A 22,883-nucleotide genomic window follows, 5' to 3' on the forward strand; every position below is an offset into this window, starting at 1 on the left:
GGTGGACACCTGGCGGACTGGGCACCTCGACCACGTCTGAAGGGCACCAGAGGAGTCTCGGGCCACCACCAAGGGGAGCAAGAGGCCAGGGCCCGCGGCGGCGACAGAGGCCCCGAGGGAAGCCGCGGTGCTGGGACTGTCGCCAGCCGAGGCTCGGCGCGGGGCTTGGAAATCGGCCCAGGTGCCTCACTACTCACGCTGGACTAGCCGGTCTGCGGAAAAGGTGGATGAGCAGCTGGTGACTAGCGCACAGGGGACGCCCGCAGCCATCTCTGCGCCGGCGAACAGTTTCTATCCAGGAGGCCCTTCCGCCTTGGGCGATACCACGGCCGCCGGCGCGCGGGGGAGACGTGCAAATGAAAGCGCATTCTCAGAAGGCACGGCCGGCCCTGCCTCCTCCCGCAGCCCCTCTTCCGCTCCCGGTGTGGACCAGGCCGGGCTGCGCGTGGCGTTGCCATGGGGACGAGCTCCCTCCGCAGTGGGTTCCGGCGCCTGGAGACCTCGCCTCCGCCGGGAGGTAGCTCCGCCCGGCTGTAGGCATGGCCCAGGACATGGAAAACGTTGACCCCATCGGATCCATATTAATCCAGGTGGGAAATGGGCCTCACCGTCCCTTCCCAGCTAAGACCCTTTGAGCGAGGCCCAGCAGCGCCCATCCACTCACGCCCGCCCATCCACTCACGCCCACCCTCTTGGAGCGCCACTCCCACACTGCCTCCAACACACGAGGGGCAGCACCTATTAGAGAACTCCCAGATATGCCAACCCAGACCTCTCCCGCCAAGCTCACACAGCTCCGGAGCCTGAGCCTGCAGGTTGCGCTTCCGAAGCACAACCATTTTGCCTCTGGTAAAACTCCAGGACCATACACAACACCGGGATCTTTACTTTGGAAAAATGCATCTTACAGTGAGGCACCATTTTTAAGTGTTATGTTCTGAAAATTTTGATCCCATGATGTAGGGAAGTGGAGGAGATACGAATCAGACACATTGGAGAGGTGATAAATCTGGGGAGAAGTTGAAATATGTGAACTGCTTTTCTTAAGCACCCCAGTTTTTTTGGATCTAGAAGTCCCTTGCAAATAAATGAGTTCTGGGGATGAAATGTACACCATGGGAATTATAGTTAATAATGCTCTACTGTGTATTTGAAAGTTGCTAAGAGTAAATCTTAAAAGTTCTCATCACAAGAAAAATTTTAACTATTGACATGTGTGATGATGGATATTGACTAGACTTACTGTGGTGATCATTTAGCAATATGTACAAATATCAAATCATTATGTTGTATACATGAAACTAATGTTATATGTCAATTATATCTCAATAAAAAATAATAAATAGAAATACTTTGCTTGGGAACATACAGATAGGGAAACATATTAAAGATAAAAGATTGCTGGGCCTCCCTGGTGGCGCAGTGGTTGAGAGTCCGCCTGCCGATGCAGGGGATACGGGTTCGTGCCCTGGTCTGGGAGGATCCCATATGCCGCGGAGCGGCTGGGCCCGTGAGCCATGGCTGCTGAGCCTGCGCATCCGGAGCCTGTGCTCCGCAACGGGAGAGGCCACAGCAGTGAGAGGCCCGCGTACCACAAAAAAAAAAAAAAAAAACAAAAAAAAAAAAAACAAAAAAAAAAAAAAAAAAAAAAAAAAAAAAAAGATAAAAGATTGCTAATCAAGTTAAAGTTTTGAATGTGGATATGTGACAAATTAAAAAACACAGGGAAGTAACTTTTTCTAATTTGTGGGGGAAATATCAAGAAAGTATTAACTTCTCCCATATAACTCAGTTTATGACAGTTACACTCAGATTTTTCCAGAATGTTAAAAGTACTTTGTTTTTTCACATTTACATATGATAGTTTTAAAACATTTCCACATATATCATCACTTTTAACTCTCATATTTACCTCTACTTGACTAAGGCTTGAAGTAATTTGCCTAAGGTCACTCTATCAGAAATCTACTCAGATCTAAAAGGTCTAATTTTTCTTCCTGCCATTATTTGGTCTCTTACCTCCCACCTGGGAGACTTCTTTAACTTCACCTTTTCCAAAATACAAACCCCTAAACTCACCAATTTCATAGACTTCCCCAATATGAATCATACCCAAATCTTCCAACCTCACCTTTTATTATCCTTGCTTTCACCACCACCCTAGAATGAGTTTAGCCAAACTGCCAAGTCTGAGGGAACAGTCTCCACAAGACTGTCCTCACTTAGACACAAGGCACAAGTTCATGGGTCCCTAGAAGCATCCTCACTTCAGACCAGCTATTTATACATCTGGAAGCCCTAGCCACCTCACAGTGGCTAATTTGCTAGAGCAACTCACAAAACTCAGGAAAGCACTATGCTTACAATTATAGTGTTTTTATAGCAAAAGGATACAAATTAAAATCAGCTGTGGGAAGAGATGCTTAGGGCAGAGTCCAGGAGGGGTCCAAATGGAACTTCCAACCATTTTCTCCCCATGGAGTCATGGAGGGCATTACCTCCTTCTAGCCATGATATGTGACAATATATACAGATTATTGCCAACTAGGAAAGCTTTCCCAAGACTTTAGTGTCCAGAGTTTTTATTGGAGCTCAGTCAAACTGCCCATTTGGCTGACTTTTAGTCTTCAGCCCTTCCCAGAGAGTAGACTAATGAGTTCAGTCTAATTCCTCTAAAGATTGGAACTGATACAGCATAGCTCAAAGCCCCCATCATAAAGACATTCCTGTCAAGCAGGACACTTCAGGGGCCTAGAGATCACCTCCCAGTATCCAAGGGCAAAGGCCAGACCTCTCTTTGGGAAGAGCTAAAAGTCATATCCATGTTGATCAACCCCCCCCACTTGCTTAAAAGGGTTACTTCCTATACACTAAGTGGAGGGCTATGTAGAGAAAGAGAGGCTACAGTTAAACTGATTACTGAGGCTGATCTCTAGATACAATGTAAAATTCTTCCTGGTACAATGTAGAATATGTATAATAAGGAAACGTGGAAGACCTTCCTTACTTTTTCACTGCATTCTGAGTATTTGTGAGCATATGGCAGCACTCTCAGACATGCCAACATGGGTTCCATTTCTACCTGGGGCTGTGATTTATTTCCTCCCAACAGGCTAACAAAGAGCAGTACATCAGTGAAAAGGATACTTGGTTGGGAGTCAGAATACTGAGGTCTGACCCTGGCAATGACATTGCCAGGTGGGTAACTTTGGGCTAGTCCCTTCATCTCTCTGGGCCTCAGTTTTCTCTTCTGTAGGACACATAGCTTAGATTAGAACTACTGCTGATTCTAAATTGACCCAATTTCCCCAAAACTACATAATTGGTCTTTACTGTGAAGTGGACTTCCTTACTGTTAGCAGAGGTACTTCATTCAAATCTCCACTTGCTTCACCCTAATACAGTATATTAGGTCTATGTCTCAGTGAGATACATTAAGCAATTCTTTAAACCAATGATTCTCAAAGTGTAGTCCTAGGACCAGCATCATTAGAAACAGCTGGGAACTTGTGAGAAATGCAAATTCTCAGACCCCACTCCAGACCTAATAAATCAGAATTTCTGAGGGTGGGGCCCAGCAATCTGTTTTTACAAGCCCTTCAGATAACTCTGATGCACACTCAAGTATGAGAACTACTACTTTAGATCGTACTGTAAAATATAAACTGTTGCATGATTTTGAAGAAAAATCACAAGAGCATAGTAGTTATCAGGTATCACGCATGGTTCTAAGTGCTATATATATTTAACTCATTTAACCCTTAAAACAAGTATATCCGATAAGTACTATTATTCTTTCATGTTATGGAATGGAAACTGATCAAAGATGAGCATTGTGGGTACTCATATACATAGAAAATTCAAGCAATCTTCTTTCATTTTCTATGTAAGAAGTTCTGATTGTGAATATTCTGTCCCAATCAGATCATATATCAAAGTCCATGTCTTCATTTTTGGTTCAGGAACTATGAGTACCATGCCCACATAGAGCTCTACTGGGTAGCATTTTGTTAGCTACTTAATTTCTTTCACCTTCAAGTGTATAATTCAGAACTTTTACAATTTTATCTGGCTCTTTCCTCAACTGATCAAAATACTGAGGTTTTACTATAGTAATAATAATCATTATAATTAAAATAGTAGCCAGTATTTATTGAGAGCCAGACCCTGTGCTGAGGGCTTAGATAATCTCCTAACAACTACTGTAGTAGGCAGGTTTTATTTTTAGCTGCAGTTTACAGAAGAAGAAACTAAGATACAAAAAGGTAAAGTAACTCACCCAAAGTAATAAATCTGGTGTGTGCTGGTCCTTAAACAGGTTATGGCACATTTGTGAAACAATCTTTAAGAAGTGTGGTGGTGATTCTGGGAGGTTTCCTAGATGGTTTCTTTTATTATTAAGTATTAGAAGCTTTGTGTTTATACTTTATTAATAATAATGTGGTGTCTTTATAGGTTTATAAATACTTGTTTGACCCAACTATTAAACATATGTTTGTGCAACCAGGATTACCAAGTCTTGCAATCAAATTAGCTTTTTAATTAGTTTTGGAAATCATATTTCAAAAACCCAACAGTTGTATGTTAACACCAACCTTGGAAATATTTGAGCTGATTGACAGCTTTATATTATCACTGTCTCTCTTATCAAACCCTCTGTCTGGTTTGCCAGGAGCGTACAACATAAAAATGAATGGGGAAGCAATGAGAATGACTCAGCCAAACTCTTATCTTTAGCAGAGATGAATAAAATGGAGTCATGAGGCTGCTTTTGACAAAACGGAGTCTGGTTGCATGGCTCTTTTAAATTCTAGAGCAACTTTTGTCTGCATTGAATCTTTCAAGGGCTTCTTATTAAGTAGTCCTGTCCCCAGACTGTCAAAATAATAATCTTCCTCCAAGTGGGAAAAGTATGGAAAGCAATGCATTTGATGATCACAGAGATGATGGGTGACACGTAAAATTTCAGTATGGTAGATTGGATCTATTTGAAGAACAGAGATTTAGAACTTAATCTCTTTTCTACCCAGGTCTGGTGAAACATTTCCTACAGTACTTGTCTCTATTGCAATTATACAAACAGATGTGCGGTTACTAAGAGGGGAGAAGAAATATCTGGCAAGGAAAGTAAAAAGCTCTTGAGAAAGATTAAGAGAACAATTCAAATCAATGAACATTTACTAAGTGCCAGTCATATGCAAGGCGTTTCACTAGGTTTTACCATTCAGGAGAAGAGAATTAACATTGGTTCAGTGCCCTCCTAAGTGGCTGGCCTTATACAAAGCACTTTATATACTTTAACTCATTTTATTCTTGCCACTATTCTAAAAGGTAGCTATCTATCCCCATTTTACAGGTAAGAACACTAAGGCTCTAAAAAGCTAAGTAAATTTGCCCATCTCAGTTTAGTAAAGGAGGAAATAGAATTCTAGTTCATATCTGTCTGGTTCCAAAGCCTATATTCATTCATTTTCACACCCATTGTCTCATTTTCATTCTACAAGTAGAGTAATTCTTTTTTTTTTTTTCTTGGTAAGAACACTAGAGAAAACGTGGATGGTGTGCGTGGACATTGTGTGAACAGTAATAGAACAAGGAATTATGTTCATTTGCCTTTTACCAAGTTATTACTATGTACCACACCTATTACATATTATCTCACAACTCTATGAAGACATATAATTGTCCATACAAAGCAATGAAGAAATCAGACCTTCGGTTCCCTGATAAATAATCCAGTGTGGTTTTCGCTCCCTCCAGCAGTTGACAGGCATAATTACAGAATGATACATGAAGCTACAAGTATTACAAATACTAGAGTTACAAGAAGGAAATTCAGTGCATTCAAAAGTTGAACAAAAAAAACAAAAAAAAAAAATGTGGGCCTGGAAGTGGGCTTGCCCCTGAACTGCTTTTTTGTACTTCCAAATGTCTTTAGACAATAGGTAATAAATCAGCTTGCAGCACTAATTTGGACAAAACAGTCGAAAGAAGTACATCTTCACCCTTAGTGTGTACCAGCAAACAGTAGGTGTGTTCAGATTTCAATCTGTGAGCCCTGAAGGCTCTACGTGATAATTTGTGCAGAGTACAAATGACCAGGTGTGTCTGCCAGACTTTGATGCCCATCAGTGAAAAGATGCAAATCTTTTGATCTCTTGAATACTTGACTCCTTGGGAATACTTGAGAGTAATCGATAACATAGGCTGGATTAACGTGTAGGTCCAGTAATACTAACAGAGAAAAGGTAACTGTTTCAAAATGCCTTTAGCAACCCAATCTGCAGATTATTATTGGTGTGACTATCGCTGAAACAGGTGTTGGGTTCATAAATTTGCATAACAAAATGTTTCTCTTGTGGCAGCAGCCCATACAATAATTGGTGCCATCTGTATTTATCTGTGGAAGTTTGGTTTCTAATATCAATGCAGAGACTCTTGTGCTAATTTCATAATGCCTATTTTATTCTGAGGGTGCTTGACTTTGGAGAGATGTTCATCATTTCTAAGGAAAATACAAATTGAAGGAAAATGTTAAAGTAATGACATTATGTTGCTTTTTCTTCAAGGATTGTTTTCATTTCTGACTACATAAAACAAAATTAAGGCCACATCTACAGAACTGCTTCTTCAGAGCAGTAAGTGGGGAAGATCCAGCTAGAATGGAAAACCAGCAGGCTCTGTCCACATATTTATAATTCTCTTTTGAAAGGCACTGCTTTCACTACAACCTCTCTTTGCCGGAAGTGTTCTGTCTTCTTACCTCTCAACCAATTAGTAGAAATCAGAGTTTGGCACAAACTTCTTATTGTATCTGACACAACTGCTTTACCACCTGAGAAAGCAGAAGCCATTTGAGTTGGAGTTTTATCTTGGATCTGTTTCTAATGGGGGAAGGACAAATAGAAAATTGTATGAAAGCTTAGTTTTGCAAAATCTGAAAGACAGTAACTGGAGCCGTCTAATGAAGCACGTCTCAGAACCATAAGGACAGTCCTTTTCAATGATCACCATCTTTAAAATCAACTTTATTGTCTCTAGCAATTCAAGCAAATTGCAAACCTTTAAGATAAATAACTGTTTTAGGTGGACTATGTATGTATTCTTTTTTTTAATTAATTAATTTTATTTATTTTATTTTTGGCTGCGTTGGGTCTTCATTGCTGTGCGCGGGCTTTCTCTAGTTGCGGCAAGTGAGGGCTACTCTTAGTTGCAGTGCACAGGCTACTCATTGCTGTGCCTTCTCTTGTTGCGGAGCACAGGCTCTAGGCACGTGGGGTTCAGTAGTTGTGGCTCGTGGGCTCTAGAGCGCAGGCTCAGTAGTTGTGGTGCACGGGGTTAGTTGCTCCGCAGCATGTGGGATCTTCCCGGACCAGGGCTCGAACCCATGTCCCCTGTATTGGCAGGCGGGTTCTTAACCACTGCGCCATCAGGGAAGCCCTGTATTCTTTTATATTTTATATTCTCCTACCTCCAGGTCCATGAAGAACTTTATCAATTAAAGGAGAAATTAACAAAATTCCCACTTGAGGAAAAAGGCAAAACTCTTGACATTCAGAATCTTGAAACAGCAATCAAAAGGACTGAAATGGGGTTAAAAGTAAGTAGAGTTTTAGATATTAAATAAAATTCCAGAAGGAGACAAGGATTCCTCAAGAAGAAAAGAACTGTGCTTCTCACAGGCCCCATGTAATTCTGTAACAGAGGTGGGCCTCAGTTGGTCATCACCTTTCCCATGCTGTTCCTTTTTTTCTTTTATTTATTTATTTATTTATTGCGGTACATGGGCCTCTCACCACTGTGGCCTCTCCAGTTGAGGAGCACAGGCTCTGGACGCACAGGCTCAGCAGCCATGGCTCACAGGCCCAGCCGCTCCGCGGCATGTGGGATCTTCCCAGACCGGGGCATGAACCCGTGTCCCCTGCATCAGCAGGCAGACTCTCAACCACTGCGCCACCAGGGAAGCCCCTGCTGTTCCTTTTTTAAAAGGATGATTATTAACTGATTGATTGATTTACGTGCCACAAGAATGTGTGGCATTGATAATATATGATTATGCAGTGATAACCCCTAAAATGTGGTTTGATAAAAATCATTTAGAGTTTTAAAAATAACTACTCAGTCCAACAATATGCCTGACAAAAAATGGATTCATACCAATACATTGCAGAGAGTTTCTATCAGATATACCAGGATTCTAAAAAATAGTTTACTTTTCCCTAATAGCTTAAGTATTTTGAGATTAGTTATTTTTGTAATATTGTAACCTAGTACATAACAATGGAAATAGAAAAGAAATACACCAATTTTGGAACAGAGAAATAAAATAGGGACTTCATCATTATTAGACGAATATAAGAGCATGGGAGAATCCAATCTTCAGACCAGGATTACATTCATATATAAAACAAGGATCTATTAGCACATGGGTCCAAATAAAGGCCATCTCCATCTTCCAGACCTCTGATGATCAGTGTCTCTGCTCTTGTTTCTGACTTTCACTCTACCATGTTATTAGCATCCCAGCTCAGCTCCTGAGGCTGAGAGATGTGGTATATTTTGTTGCCTCATCAGACTAGCATGCCATTGTCCTATATTACGTGATGGTGAGAGGGCTGGACCCAGCTGGAGTCTTTGGGTTGGCCATTTAAAATAATCTGTTACCTAGAGGCCAAACTCTTTCCTCTGATGCTTGCCTGAAGTCCCCATAAGGGAAAGACATTACTCAATGTCAGGGTTGCTTAGCAAGTTTCCCCAGCTAGGTAGCAAACTGACTATTGTGTAGGTTCACTTGTGAAGAATGCTACAGGTCACTTAAGCTTTGAGTCTCAATTGTTTATGCTGCTTTTTGGGATAAAGTAATTTGGCCTTGAGTTGCCTAATGATACCTTAGCCTTGAAATAAACACATAGCATGTTGTGTCTTTTGGCTTAATTACACCATTCCAAGAGTTAACCTAATGAAATGGAGTAAATTAGCTGAGGATCTCAAGTCCACTCTAATGGCTTAAACTTTAACTTTTCCGTAACAGATTCACATGGAGAAGTATTTAAATGTTATACACCAACGTGTTTTAACAACTCCTATTGATGATAACTTATATTCTTCTCGTGCTTCCAAATGGTAAGTAAAATAGCCATTTTAGAGTCCAAAATAAGTACGATTAAAAAAAAAAAACTTTTCTCACACAGGTGAGATGACTGTAAAGACAAAACTCCTTGGCTTTGTTCATATCCATTCTACTAATTTCAGTAGAAGTTTTGCATAAGAAGTTAATGGCAAAATAGAACTACCATATGACCCAGCAGTCCCACTACTGGGCATATACCCAGAGAAAACCATAATTCAAAAAAACACACACACCCCAATGTTCATAGCAGCACTATTTACAATAGCCAGGACATGGAAGCAACCTAAACGTCCATTGACAGACGAATGGATAAAGAAGATATGGTACATATATACAATGGAATATTGCTCAGTCATAAAAAGGAATGAAATTGGGTCATTTGTAGAGACATGGATGGACCTAGAGAGCGTCATACAGAGTGAAGTAAGTCAGAAAGAGAAAAACAAATATCGTATAATAATGCATATACGTGGAATCTAGAAAAACGGTATAGAAGATCTCAGTTGCAAAGCAGAAATAGAGACAGACGTAGAGAACAAATATATGGATACCAAGGGGGAAAGGGGTGGGGTGGGAGGAATTGGGAGACTGGGATTGACACATATACATTATTGATACTATGTATAAAATGGACAACGGATGGGAACATGTTGTATACCACAGGGAACTCACCTAGTGCACTGTGGTAACCTAAATGGGAGGGAAGTCCAAAAGGGAGGGGATATCTGTATGTGTATGGCTGATTCATTTTGTTGTGCAGTGGAGGCTGAGGCTAACACAACATTGTAAAGCAACCATACTCCAATAAAAATTAATTTAAAAAAAGAAGTTAATGGCAGAATTTGGACTTCAATAAAATTTATTCTCCGTTACTTGTACCGCATTCTAATGCTTGACACCATGACAATTGTTTCAGGGTCCTAGTTTTGGTTTTATATATATATTTTTATTTTTAGTAAAGCATATCCAAAATTCAACTCCTAAAGGAAATACTTTAAAACAAATCAATTTTTATGCTATTCAGATTATGTGGGACTTTCTTTACAGTTTTTAGCCTGTCATATGTGCTTTACTGTAAAGATGATTTTGGTATCCAGGGTAAACAAAGCAAAAATAATAAAACTTGCTTGAAATATTCATTATATAATACATCCTAAGAGATGATTTATTAAAATTAGAATTGAGTTAAAGAGAAATGACCTTTCCACACACTACTGTATATAAAATAGATAACTAATAAGGACCTACTGTATAGCACAGGGAGATCTACTCAGTACTCTATAATGACCTTTATGGGAAAAGAATCTAAAAAAGAGTGGATGTATGTATAACTGATTCACTGTGCTGTACAGCAGAAACTAATACAACATTGTAAATCAACTATACTCCAATTAAAAAAAATAAAAATAAAAAAAAGAAATGACCTTTCCTTACTTTGGATCTCCTTACATCCAAGCTTCCTGAATTTGAGTGTGTATAGATCAAGGTTTTGTACTCAGCTTAAAACCCCTGTGGCCCTATTTGCATCATACATGTATACCAAGCATAAATGAATCATATCAGAGAGTGAGGTCAAGTTTCAGAGAGCACACATGGAAACATGGAAACCTAGAGACACAGCCACATCCCAAGCCTCAGGAGTGGGGTGCAGAGGCTTGGGTGTACACTCTGCCTGTCTCCCTTTCTCCCACATGAAGGTAGTACCACAGGCATCCATCATCCCTTGGCAGAGGCAAACCTTCCCTAGTCTGTCTAGTTTTTAGTCATTTACATCTTAGATTTTTAAATTTGGGAATAACAATATGACCTGCAAATAGGTTAATATACATCATCTTTTGAAATAAACAATCTGTAAGGGAAATCATAAAAGGGATTCTTGGAGAAGAAAATATTGGAGGTTACTCTACCAACTTATATTGACTCAGCTGTAAATCAAGAGAGCCACACAGGGCAAAGTGGGAGCCTATTCAGCTGGCTCCCAGGAGTGGTCCTTGGATCCTTTCTTTCCTGTTCAATACAGTAATACAATCACCAGCCCTCTTATCAGGGAGATGGGAGCCTGGCAAATTTGTAGGAGTCCTATGAGCCTGGGGGAGCATCTCAGTCATAGCTGTGGATTTGGGATGCTAAAGTGGCACACAATTTGAAAATGAAATGAGGGGAGCCAAGGTCAAAACTGGAGAAGAGTCCAAACTGGGTTTTCAAAGTAAGTGGACCCAAGGCAGGCCCTGGGAGTAGAAGTGTGAGTCACAGGGCATGGCTCAGGGCAGAAGAGGAGCAGCAGCAGCAGCACATGGAAATGGAAAACATGAGACCCAGGAGCTCAGGGCCAGTTGTCTGTGACTGTCATATTCCCAGGTAGATAGTCACACCTGGCTCTGCACTTGGGGGTGGGGGTGGGGGTGGGGGGTTGGGTGGGGCATTGTCCAGAGACTGTTATGAATAGACTTTGCTTCAGAGTCTGCTGTGGCCTCCCAGGAGATTATATGCAAAGCAGGTTGCAGAACCCCGAATTTCTTCAGGTTCACATGCCTGGGAGGAGCAGGACTGGCCAATTCATTGTATTTTTCTTCTGAGGTTCCATGACAAAGTCCTTAGGATACCCAAGTAAACAAGGAGTTTTTTCATGACTGATGGAGTGACTCACTGAGAAACAGGTTGTTCACAACTGATCAGGGGGAGACTTAGTTTCATAAAAGTTTCAAGCTGGGACAGAAACTGGACCTGGTCTTGGATCCCACAAGGCTATCAGTCAAAGAATTTGGGTGTGCACCCATAAAATGTGCTTGCTTATTTATTTATAAATTATATACTTATTATCATAGAGAGTGAATTATCAACTAACAGCAACATAGAAATGTTTCAATAATGAGATAAAGATGAACTAAACAGTTAAAAAATTTCTTTTACTTTATTAACAGCACAAAACTTCTTTCTCTTGTTAACAGGTTATTAATTATAATGTTTTGGTTTCTTAATCTTGTTAATCATGACAGCTTTGTACTGGTCGTGGCTAATATCCCAAAAATAGTCTACACTTAGCTGAGATTCAGCATTGATGCTGGTTGGATGTAAGCCCATATTTCAGTTAGTCTTCTGGATAATTTTTAAGCTTGGGGGGCTTGGGGAGGCTGACTCTTCATAAGTTTGATTGGTTGATCATCATTTTTACATTTTAATATGGCTGAAGAAAAGCTAGAAGTAAAAGTGTAAGTTCTGCCATTTTCTTGTTTTTCACCAATGCTTGTTATCATTTTGTTTTGTTTTTGTTTTTGTTTTTTTGCTGCATGGCTTGTGGGGTCTTAGTTCCCCAACCAGGGATTGAACCCACGCCCTCTGGCAGTGAAAGCTTGGAGTCCTAACCACTGGATCACCAGGGAATTCCCAATGCATGTCATCATGATCTTAAATACAGCGTGGCTTTTCGCAGGATTTTTTTTTAGCACACCTGTCCATTTTTCCAGGCTTAGTTTAGTTAAAACTAAACAATATAATCCACAAACCCACTTCATGAATAAACTGCAGTTCACTCTAATGCTCTGGAAAAACACATACAATGCTGACCCGCCTGTTCGTTCTTTTGTGGTTTGGAGCTTCCACTCTCAGGAGGTATCAAGAAGCGCAGGTGACATGACCACGTGAGGGATCCAGTGACGAACTGAGTATTAAATAGTAGTACAAAGTAATTTCTTATTTTTATTTTTTATTTTATGCATTTCTTATTATAGATAAATAGAAGTTCTTACACTCTCTTCACACGATGAATGGCCTTGTCTTATGTATCACCTGAGACATGGGTACCCTATTTGAGAGATCACAGGTCTAGAGTGACGGTTCTTAAACTTTGGTTTGCAGTCCTCTTTCACTGGCTCCCAGATGGGGTCCTGGAATCTGCATTGTAACAAACACTCTGGGTAATCCTCATGCAGATCATTTGTGCTTAGGGTCCTTGGGACAAGCACGATTCCCTGGAATCAGTATTCTTTTGGCCAAATAGAGGGCCTGCCTCTGTGTGATCAAGAGCTTAGTCCTAGAAACTCCGCTACCCCATTGCTATGAAGGGCTAGAGTAAGCCTCTTGCACTAGGATTGAGCCAAGAGTGGGACCTGGCAATAAGGCTGGTAGGCTGGCCAATGTCTGCTTACACTGTGAGTCTGGTGGAGTGTCAGGGGCCAAACAACCATGGCAGCAACTCCTGAGAGGAGTGGCATATAATAAGGACTACAAATTCCTGTTGCTCCTTTGACAGTAGAGCACAGTTCCTATGAATAACTGAGATTCAATGTTTTTCAGATATATGGGGCTTCATTCTATTATGGAAGCCCAGGAAATTGAGAGAGTCCATTCAAAATGAGTACTATCCCTGAATCCACTTTAAAAATTATTTAGAAAAGATAAACAATAATGATCATCATCCTCATTATCATCATTATCATGAATTTCATCATTATCATCAATAATTATAACACTTGACAGTTTACAAAGGACTTTTTTTTAAACCTATGAGGTAGATATTTACCCTTTCTTTTTAAAGTTGTGCAAACTGAGGCTCACACCAGTGTTCCAGGTCACACAGGTCATCGGTAGTGAGGCCCACATACTACCCAAAGCAATCTACAGATTTAACGTGATTCCTACCAAATTACCCACGATATTTTTCACAGAAATAGAACAAATAATCCTAAGATTCATATGCAACCATAAAAGACCCAGAGTCGCCAAAGCAATCCTGAAGAAAAAGAACAAAGTGAGAGGCATAACCCTCCCAAACTTCAGACAATACTGCAAAGCTACAGTAATCAAAATCAGCGTGGCATTGGCACAAAAACAGATATATGGATCAATGGAACAGAATAGAGAGTCCAGAAATAAACCCACACACCTACAGTCGATTAATCTTCAACAAAGGAGGCAAGACAGTCTCTTGGGAAAAAGACAGTCTCTTCAGCAAGTAGTGCTGGGAAAGCTGGACAGCTGCATGTAAATCAATGAAGTTAGAGCTCACCCTCACACCATACACAAAATTCATCTTAAAATGGCTTAAAGACTTAAACATAAGACATGACACCATAAAACTCCTAGAAGAGAACATGGGCAAAACATTCTCTGACATAAATCCTATCAATGTTCTCTTAGGTCAGTCTCCCAAGGCAATAGAAATAAAAACAAAAATAAATAAATGGGACCTAATCAAACTTACGAGCTTTTGCACAGCAAAGAAAACCATACACAAAATGAAAAGACAACCTACAGGATGGGAGAAAATATTTGCAAATGATGTGACCAACAGGGGCTTAATTTCCAAAATATACAAATAGCTCATACAACTAAACAAAAAAACAAACAACCCTATCCAAAAATGGGTAGAAGACCTAAATAGATATTTCTCCAAAGAAGACATAAAGATGGCATATAGGCATATGAAAAGATGCTCGAGGGCCTCCCTGGTGGCGCAGTGGTTGAGAGTCCGCCTGCCGATGCAGGGGATACGGGTTCGTGCCCCGGTCTGGGAGGATCCCATATGCCGCGGAGCGGCTGGGCCCGTGAGCCATGGCTGCTGAGCCTGCGCATCCGGAGCCTGTGCTCCGCAACGGGAGAGGCCACAACAGTGAGAGGCCCGCATACCACAAAAAAAAAAAAAAAAAAAAAAAAAAAAAAAAAAAAAAAAGATGCTCGACATCACTAATTATCAGAGAAATGCAAATCAAAACTACAATGAGGCACCATATCACACCAGTCAGAATGGCCATCATTAAAAACTCTACAAATAACAAATGCTGGAGAGGACTCTACACTGTTGGTGCAGCCACTGTGTGAAACAGTATGGAGGCTCCTCAGAAAACTAAAAATAGAATTACCACATGATGCAGCAATCTCACTTCTGGGCATATATCTGAACAAAACTATAATTCAAAAAGATACATGCACCCCTATGTTCATAGTAGCACTATTCACAATAGCCAAGACATGGAAACAACCTAAATGTCCACTGACAGATGAATGGATAAAGAAGATGTGGTACATATATACAATGGAATACTACTGAACCATAAAAAAGAACAAAATAATGCCATTTGCAGCAAGATGGATGGACCTAGAGATTATCATACTAAGTAAGCCAGAAAGAGAAAGACAAACACCATATATCATCACTCATATGTGGAATCTAAAATATGACACAAATGAACATATCTATGAAACAGAAACAGAATCACGGACAAACAGACTGGTGTTTGCCAAGGGGAAGGGGGTTGGGGGAGGGATGGAGTGGGAGGTTGGGGTTAGCAGATGTAACCTTTTATATATGGAATGGATAAGCAACAAGGTTCTACTGTACAGCACAGAGAACTATATTCAATACCCTATGATAAACCATAATGGAAAAGGTTATTTTAAAAAAAGACCATATATATGTATAACTGAATCACTTTGCTATATAGCAGTAATTAACACAACACTGTAAATCAACTATACTTCAATTAAAAAATTAAAAAACAAAACAAAACAGCGAGGCCCAGATTCAAGTCCAATCAAGTGTCTGCAAGTATCCTCTCCTACACCATAGCTACCTGAAAACCAGGAAGGCTAATTTTCACAGGGGATGGTTTTCCTTTTTCCCAAGTATTGCTCAAGAAAAAATCTGGTAGTTTTGTCTAATAGAGACAAAACCCAATAGATACACAAAGTGATGATAATGGATGCAGCACATGCAAGATTTTCCTAGCAGTCATTCAGAAAACAATGATAAGTGGTATATTTTCTCCAAAGAGCTCAAAGTGCTTTTGTATTGTTTTCAAAACAGGTTTCATTATTATCCCTACTTTGGCAATGAGCCTTCTTCTATGTCAAAGTGTGATTCTTCCTTTTGTCATTGCTGGCTTGCACAGATTTTATTGCTTGAGATATCTGCTCACACTGTTCTTAATGACCACGCTTTGCTTATTGACACTAGGAGGGTGACTACCATCTGTACCAACACCATCAGAACTGCACAGAAATCTTCATTTTATATTCTGTGATGCTAGTGTTTTGAGGGGGAAAGAAAAACAAGAACAAAGCAGATAATTGTGAGAAACAGTGAGAAGGAAAGAAGTTTCTGTTAAATGATGAGTATAGATTAGAAGGTACATTTTCACTCAGTTATTGAAGCCCCCTTGGAGCCAATCTCTTCTGGGTTGTTACAAAGCAGTACACAAATCCTACTTATACAGAATATGACTACATCCTAGTTACAGAAAGAGACAAAGCACGGGTTGTTAACACTTGGTCATCTAGGTGAAGGCTATTTGGATGCTCACTATTCTTTCAATTTTTCTATGGGTTTGAAATTTTTTGAAACAAAAAATAAAAATTTTTAAAGCATAAAATTTAAAAATAACAATAAATTGGAAAACATTTCCAACACACATGATATAAAAATTGCTAATATTCTTAAATACAAAGTGCTCTTGCTGATAATAATAATAATAAAAACCCTTGACATAGACAAAAGGACATCAATAGAATACTCACAGATCTAGAAATGCAAATAACCAGTAAATAGGTGAAAAATATTTAATCTCACTGGTAAACAAGAATTAAATTATATATTACTGTTTTTCTTAACAAATTAGCAAAACATGTCATTTAAAACACCCTAATACTCAGTGCTGATGAGGGGGCTGAAAGATGGGTATACTTTTATACTACTGGTGGGAGGTATAAGTTGTCACAAAGTTCTTAAAGGAGGTTTTTCAACGTATGTCAGAAGATTTTTTTAATTGTTATTTTTTAGTTTAGTAGTTTGTATCTTAGGGATTTATCCTAGGATATAAGGAGAGATACACATGGATCTCTGTATAAGTTTGTTCATTTCAGTGTTATATTTAGTAGCAATAAACTTGGAAATACCTTAAATGTTAACAGTAACAATGATTAAATCTGCAACACATCTGTGTATTATATAGCTATTAAAACCGATATTGTCCAAGACATTTTCATGACATGGAAACATTCTCACAGCATATGCTGAGGGGAAAAAAGGGGGATGCAAAATTGTATCTCAATTCAAATGCACTTTTTTTTTAAAAATTATTTATTTATTTATTTTTGGCTGCATTGGGTCTTCATTGCTACACACGGGCTTTTCTCTAGTTGCGGTGAGCAGGGGCTACTCTTCGTTGTGGTGCACGGGCTTCACATTGCAGTGGCTTCTCTTGTTGTGGAGCACGGGCTCTAGGCATGCGGGCTTCAGTAGTTGTGGCATGCGGGCTCAGTAGTTGTGGCTCTCGGGCTCTAGAGAGCAGGCTCAGTAATTGTGGCGCACACAGGGCAGGTTGATTTGTTAGTTGTTCCACGGCATGTGGGATCTTCCTGGACCAGGGCTCGAACCAGTGTCCCCTGCACTGGCAGGTGGATTCTTAACCACTATGCCACCAGGGAAGTCTCCAAATTCACTTCTAAATACATAATCTGCAGAGGTAAAAGGATTTGTAAGAAATACACTAAGAGAGTTTCACTTCTAGGAAGATGGTATAGACATACTTTCCCCTATTCCTTATGATAAATACAATTAAAACCCCTGGATGTTATATATAAAACAAACTTAAGAAGACTCTGAAAGGTCTAGAGAAGGGGAGGACATGATGGTGAGGTCCCTGGATTTTCCTCTTGCCTCATCTATCCCATATCTGACCTATTTTATTTTCATTTTCTCTGAAGAAGTTCTCTTAACATTTCTTGCAAGACAAGTCGCTGGTGACCAATTCTCTTAGCTTTTGTTTGAGAACATCTTTATTTCTTCTTCACTTTTGAAGATAATTTCGCTGGATACAGAATTACAGGTTGGCGGGTTTTTTCTTTCCACACTTCAAATATTTTCCCTCACTCTCTTCTTGCTTGTGTGGTTTATGAAGAGAAGTTTGATATAATTCTTATCCTTGTTCTTCTACAGGTAAGTTTTTTCCCCAGTCTTCAAGATTTTCTTTTTGTCCTTGGTTTTCCATAGTTTGAATATGATTTGTCTAGGTGTGGGTTTTTTTGGTATTTATCCTCCCTAGTATTCTCTGAGCTTCCTGGGTGTATGGTTTAGCATCTATCATTAATTTTGGAAAACTCTTAGCCATTATTACTCAAATATTTCTTCTCCTTTCTTCTTTTTCTGATATTCTCAACATCTGTATGTTACACTATTTATAGTTGTCCCACAGCTCCTGAACATTCTGTTCTGCTTTGTTAATTTTTTTTCTCCTTGCATTTCATTTTTGGAGTTTATATTGACATTTCTTTAAGCTCACTGATTCTTTCCTTGGCCATGCCCAGTCTGTTAATAAGACCATCAAAGGCATCCTTCATTTCTGACAATATTTTTTATTTCTAACATTTCCTTTTGATTCTTTTTGGAGCTTTAACCTCTCTGCTTACATTACCCATCTGTTCTTGTATATTGTCCACTTTTTCCCATTAGTGTCTTTAGCATATTAATCATAGTTATTTTTAATTCCTGGTCTGATAATTCCAAAATCTCTGTCATATCTGAATCTGATTCTAATGCTTGCTTTGTCTCCTCAGACTGTTGTTTTTTTCTTGCCTTTTAGCATGGCTTGTCATTTTTTGTTGGAAGCTGGACATGATGTATTAGGTAATAGGAACTGAGGTAAGTAGGCATTTAGTGTGAAGTAAGTAGGACTTTATCTGGCCAGGTGTTATGCCGTGTTTACTGTCTGCTGTAACTGTAGATGTCTGAGGCTTCAATTTCCCCAGCTATCTTTGTTTTTGCCCCCCCCATTGTTTTTGGGTTTCCCTAGAAACTCCTTCCTAAACAGAAGCTGAGACTTGCAGTTCTTTCACCTGTAATCCTCTGTATGCAGAGGCTCTGTGGATGTAGTATGTGTTGGGGGGAAACATGCAATAATTAATCCTGCGATTAAGTCTCATTCTTTTGGAGGGTCTGTGTCCCTGTTACCATCACAAGTTTTTCTCAGCATTTCCCCCCCTTAGGTGAGACAGGAAGACTAGAGGGAGCTGGAGTTAGCTAATTGCCCTTCTTCAGGTCAGATAAGGCTTTGATAAAATAGTTTTCCCTGAGACCTAGCTTTCATTATAGGGAACAGAACAAAGAACAGAACTTGGAGTATTCTCTTCCTTTTTTCCTGCTGGAAGCAGGAGGGGATTTTTCTCTGATCTTCACAGAGAAAACAAGGTGGGGCTCCTAGAGGTAAAACTCATGGAAGTATGGGTCATCCGCCATCCTAAGACTTGGCCCCTCAGAGTTTTTAACTCTCAAAGGAATCCACACTGAGCCTCCAGAAATTTGTTGACTAGAATTTAAGTGCTCTTCCCAGTACTGGCTCCAGCAGCAGGTTTCTGCTCTTGGGCTTTATCCACCTCTTTCTCCAGTTTTGAAGGCAGCAGTTTTCCCTGTGATCTCAATTCTTTGATGTATCTAAGAATAGTTGTTTTTCTGATTCTTCAGCTTTCTTGCTAAGGATTGGAGTGAAACTTCCAAGCTCTTTACATGTTGGAATGAAACCAGAGTCCATAAATTGCTTTTTAATTGTAATTTTACAAAAGTGGGCATCACAATAGAATCAAGAAAGTGAGTCATTTGTTGTTGAGTTTAATTGACCTTAATTATGTTGACCATCTTAAAGAACTGGAATCTGCTTTAAAATTAAAATTAAGACCTACATTACACACATATACACATTCTTACAACTTTATTTTGTTTGCACATTGCTATCCCATGGAACTCCTCACTGCTTAACAAGGAAGACCTTTAACCACCTTTGATCCTTAAGTCTCTGCAATTATATAAAATAGCAGAAGTTTAAAGAGTATAATGATGGGGACTTCCCTGGTGGTACAGCGGTTAGGAATCCGCCTGCCAATGGGTTCGACATGGGTTCAAGCCGTGGTCCAGGAAGATCCCACATGCCACAGAGCAACTAAGCCCGTGCACCACAACTACTGAGCCTGCGCTCTAGAGCCCAGGAGCCACAACTACTGAGCCCACGTGTCACAACTACTGAAGCCTGCATGCCTAGAGCCCATGCTCTGCAACAAGAAAAGCCACCACAATGAGAAGCCCACACACCGCGAGGAAGAGTAGCCCCTGCTCGCCCCAACTAGAGAAAGCCCTCATGCAGCAGCAAAGACCCAATGCAGCCAAAAATAAATAAATCAATAAATTTATGAAAAAAAAATAAAAATAAAAAAAATAAATGAAGAATATAAGGATGAGCTGCTTAGGGATCAGCATTTTGAATATATTTAACATTGGCCATATTGTGACTTAATTTTATTTAACAAAATACAGCATATTGTATTTTTTTAATTGAGAAATATTTTATAGAGTAGTAATTCTGTCAATTGTGCGTCATATAAACTCAGCCAGAGATAGAGCTTTTTATTCATGCTACAATGGTCATTATCAGACTAGGAAGTTCTTATGCTTAATAAACAACTGCAGTTTTATGGTGGTAAAAATGTTAAAGTTGGTCAAATTTATTGTAATTACCAATAGAATATTTCCCATAAAATGTAATTTAACCAGGAAGCATTGTTTTTAAGTTACAATTTGTGAAGCTTTTATGATAGCAAATTTGACTTTAATTTTTTTTTAAACTTAGGTTGCTTCCAGCTGTAATTGATCAGAAATCATTTATTTTCCCTCTGGAATCTGAGAGGAAACTTTGGCAACCCCCAAGACAGCACAGTTCATTTCCACATGTCTTTCCAAGAGTAAAGGTAGGAAGAGAGAAACCCATAGAGACAGAAAGTGGATTGGTGGTTGTCAGAGGCTGGGAGGAGGTGGGGAGAGTGGGGAATGATGTCTAATGCTTGTCAAGTGTCTCTGGGGGAGGATGAAATGTTCTGGAATTAAAAAATGGTGATGGCTGCACAACTCTGTGAATCTACTAAACACCATTGAATTATACACTTTGAAAGGGCGAAATTAAAGTTTATGAATTATATCTCCAGAAACCTGTTAGAAAAGAATTTTTTTTTCAAGAGCAAAGGTGGGAAATTGTGTTCTAAATGAGAGAACATGCCATTGTTGTTTCAGATATGTTCATGGCATGGTCAATTTCTATGACAAAAGAGCTTTCTTTGAAGTTAAGTTTCCAGGCAGCAAGGAATAGAGCCCAAGGGGTTTCTGGCTTTTGGTTATTCTTTCAATTTGATTCCTGTTTCCTCCCTGACTCCCCCAAAGTGGTAACAGTTCACCTCTTCTGGGTACCAGGTGCTATTTTCAGTGCTTTGGGAACATTAACTTGTTTAACCTTCAGAATAATCCTAGAAGGAGATGTTATTATTATCTTCATTTTATTGATGAAGAAGCCAAGATGCAGAAATGTTAAATAAGTTGCCCAAGAGAACACAGCTAGTGTCAGAGCCAGGATCATGAACCCAGAAATGCAGGGATCCAGGGCTGTGCTCTTAACCACCGTGATACCCTTTTTCAAGTAATAGCTTTATTGAGATACAATTTATATCCCATAAAATTTACCCTTTTAAGAGTTTTTAATATATTCACAGAGTTGTGTCACCATCACATGGTACCCTTTTTACAACTGTTTGTAGTAGTTCTAGGTACTTTGGTAGGAAGCATCTTTGCTGTAGACATCTTTGTTGCAAGCATTTCCACCACAAGCATTTTTGTCGCATAACTAATTGGCCATAAGGCAATTTTGCTATAAGAGATAAAATAACAAAAAACAAAAGAGGGACATTAACAAGGACATAAAGAAGCATGAGAAATGAATAACAAAATTTAAATGACTTTTTTGCAAAATACAAAATATTTGAATACATTTAAAATGTGGGTAGATCATGGCACTACTGTACAAATGACCAATTTTATTTTGTGGGTTTTACCTAAGCACTTGTCTTACAAGTCTTTCGTTCATAGTATTGTATACATATTTTTGTTTGTTTGTTGACTTGTCTCCTTGTTTGGCATTGTGCTTTTTCTTTTTCACTGACATTTCGTCTGTCATTAAGAGAGGTATCAGTTTCCAAATACTAGGGTGCGTGTTTGTACCTGAGCTTTGCGTTGCCCTGTGAAAGCTGCTAAGCTGTGTTCTATGCTTGGCATATTTGTTACATGTCCGCTGATAGATGTTCCAAAGTTCTATGCGAAACATGGCTTCAACTCTGCACCTTCAAGGCCTTCAGTCTCTTTCTCTTTCCAGGTAGTGTGCTTCAAAATAAGAAACCAGGTCTTGGGGCAAATCATCATCGATCAGCTCGATAAAGCCATCAATAATGACTAATGCATTTCAACCAGTAGAAACTGTCAAATCAAAAACTGTCAACCAGTTATTTTATCTTTCATGGCAGAATTGCCTTATGGCCAATTAGTTATGCAGCAAGGATGTTTGCAGCAAAAATGCTTACAGCAAAGATGTGTACAGCAAAGATGCTTATGATGAGAATACCTTTTGCCAAAATTTGTAACTAGATATTGAGTTATATGATTTTTTTAAAAATGCCTGACTTCCCACTAGATTATAAGCTTAATGAGGGCAGGATCCATGTCAGTTTGTCCACTGCAATGTAATGCCAGGTTACTCTCAACAAATGTTTGTTGAATGAATAAATGAAAACGCCACAGTGACTTCCAATGGTGTGCTCATCCCCATATAAAATATTAATCCAGGATCCTCTGCACTCTCAAAGCAGCCCACTCCTACCTTTGTCACTGTACTTGTCACATTGGGTTCCTTCAGCCACTATCTGTGGAGTACTTCCTGTGTGCCAAGGACTGTTA

General features: G+C 39.5%; 2 protein-coding genes across 2 annotated transcripts in view; one reads left to right on the forward strand and one right to left on the reverse strand.

The window, feature by feature from the left end:
- AAGAB (alpha and gamma adaptin binding protein) overlaps window positions 1–285 on the reverse strand; it is a 77,997-nt gene extending 77,712 nt beyond the window's left edge. The window contains exon 1 of the mRNA XM_079698904.1: window positions 198–285. Within this exon, the coding sequence (XP_079555030.1) occupies window positions 198–270 (73 nt within the window). The 5' untranslated portion in view covers window positions 271–285. The remainder of the gene's footprint in view (window positions 1–197) is intronic.
- A 254-nt stretch (window positions 286–539) lies between these two features.
- Window positions 540–22,883, forward strand: part of IQCH (IQ motif containing H) — a gene marked incomplete at both ends in the record, with an annotated part of 219,690 nt that continues 197,346 nt past the window's right edge. The window contains 4 exons of the mRNA XM_079701075.1: window positions 540–590; window positions 7,478–7,600; window positions 9,032–9,123; window positions 20,740–20,857. Of these exons, the coding sequence (XP_079557201.1) occupies window positions 540–590; window positions 7,478–7,600; window positions 9,032–9,123; window positions 20,740–20,857 (384 nt within the window). The remainder of the gene's footprint in view (window positions 591–7,477; window positions 7,601–9,031; window positions 9,124–20,739; window positions 20,858–22,883) is intronic.

This window comes from Hyperoodon ampullatus (genome assembly GCF_949752795.1).
Source record: "Hyperoodon ampullatus genome assembly, chromosome: 3".
Lineage (NCBI taxonomy): Eukaryota > Metazoa > Chordata > Mammalia > Artiodactyla > Ziphiidae > Hyperoodon > Hyperoodon ampullatus.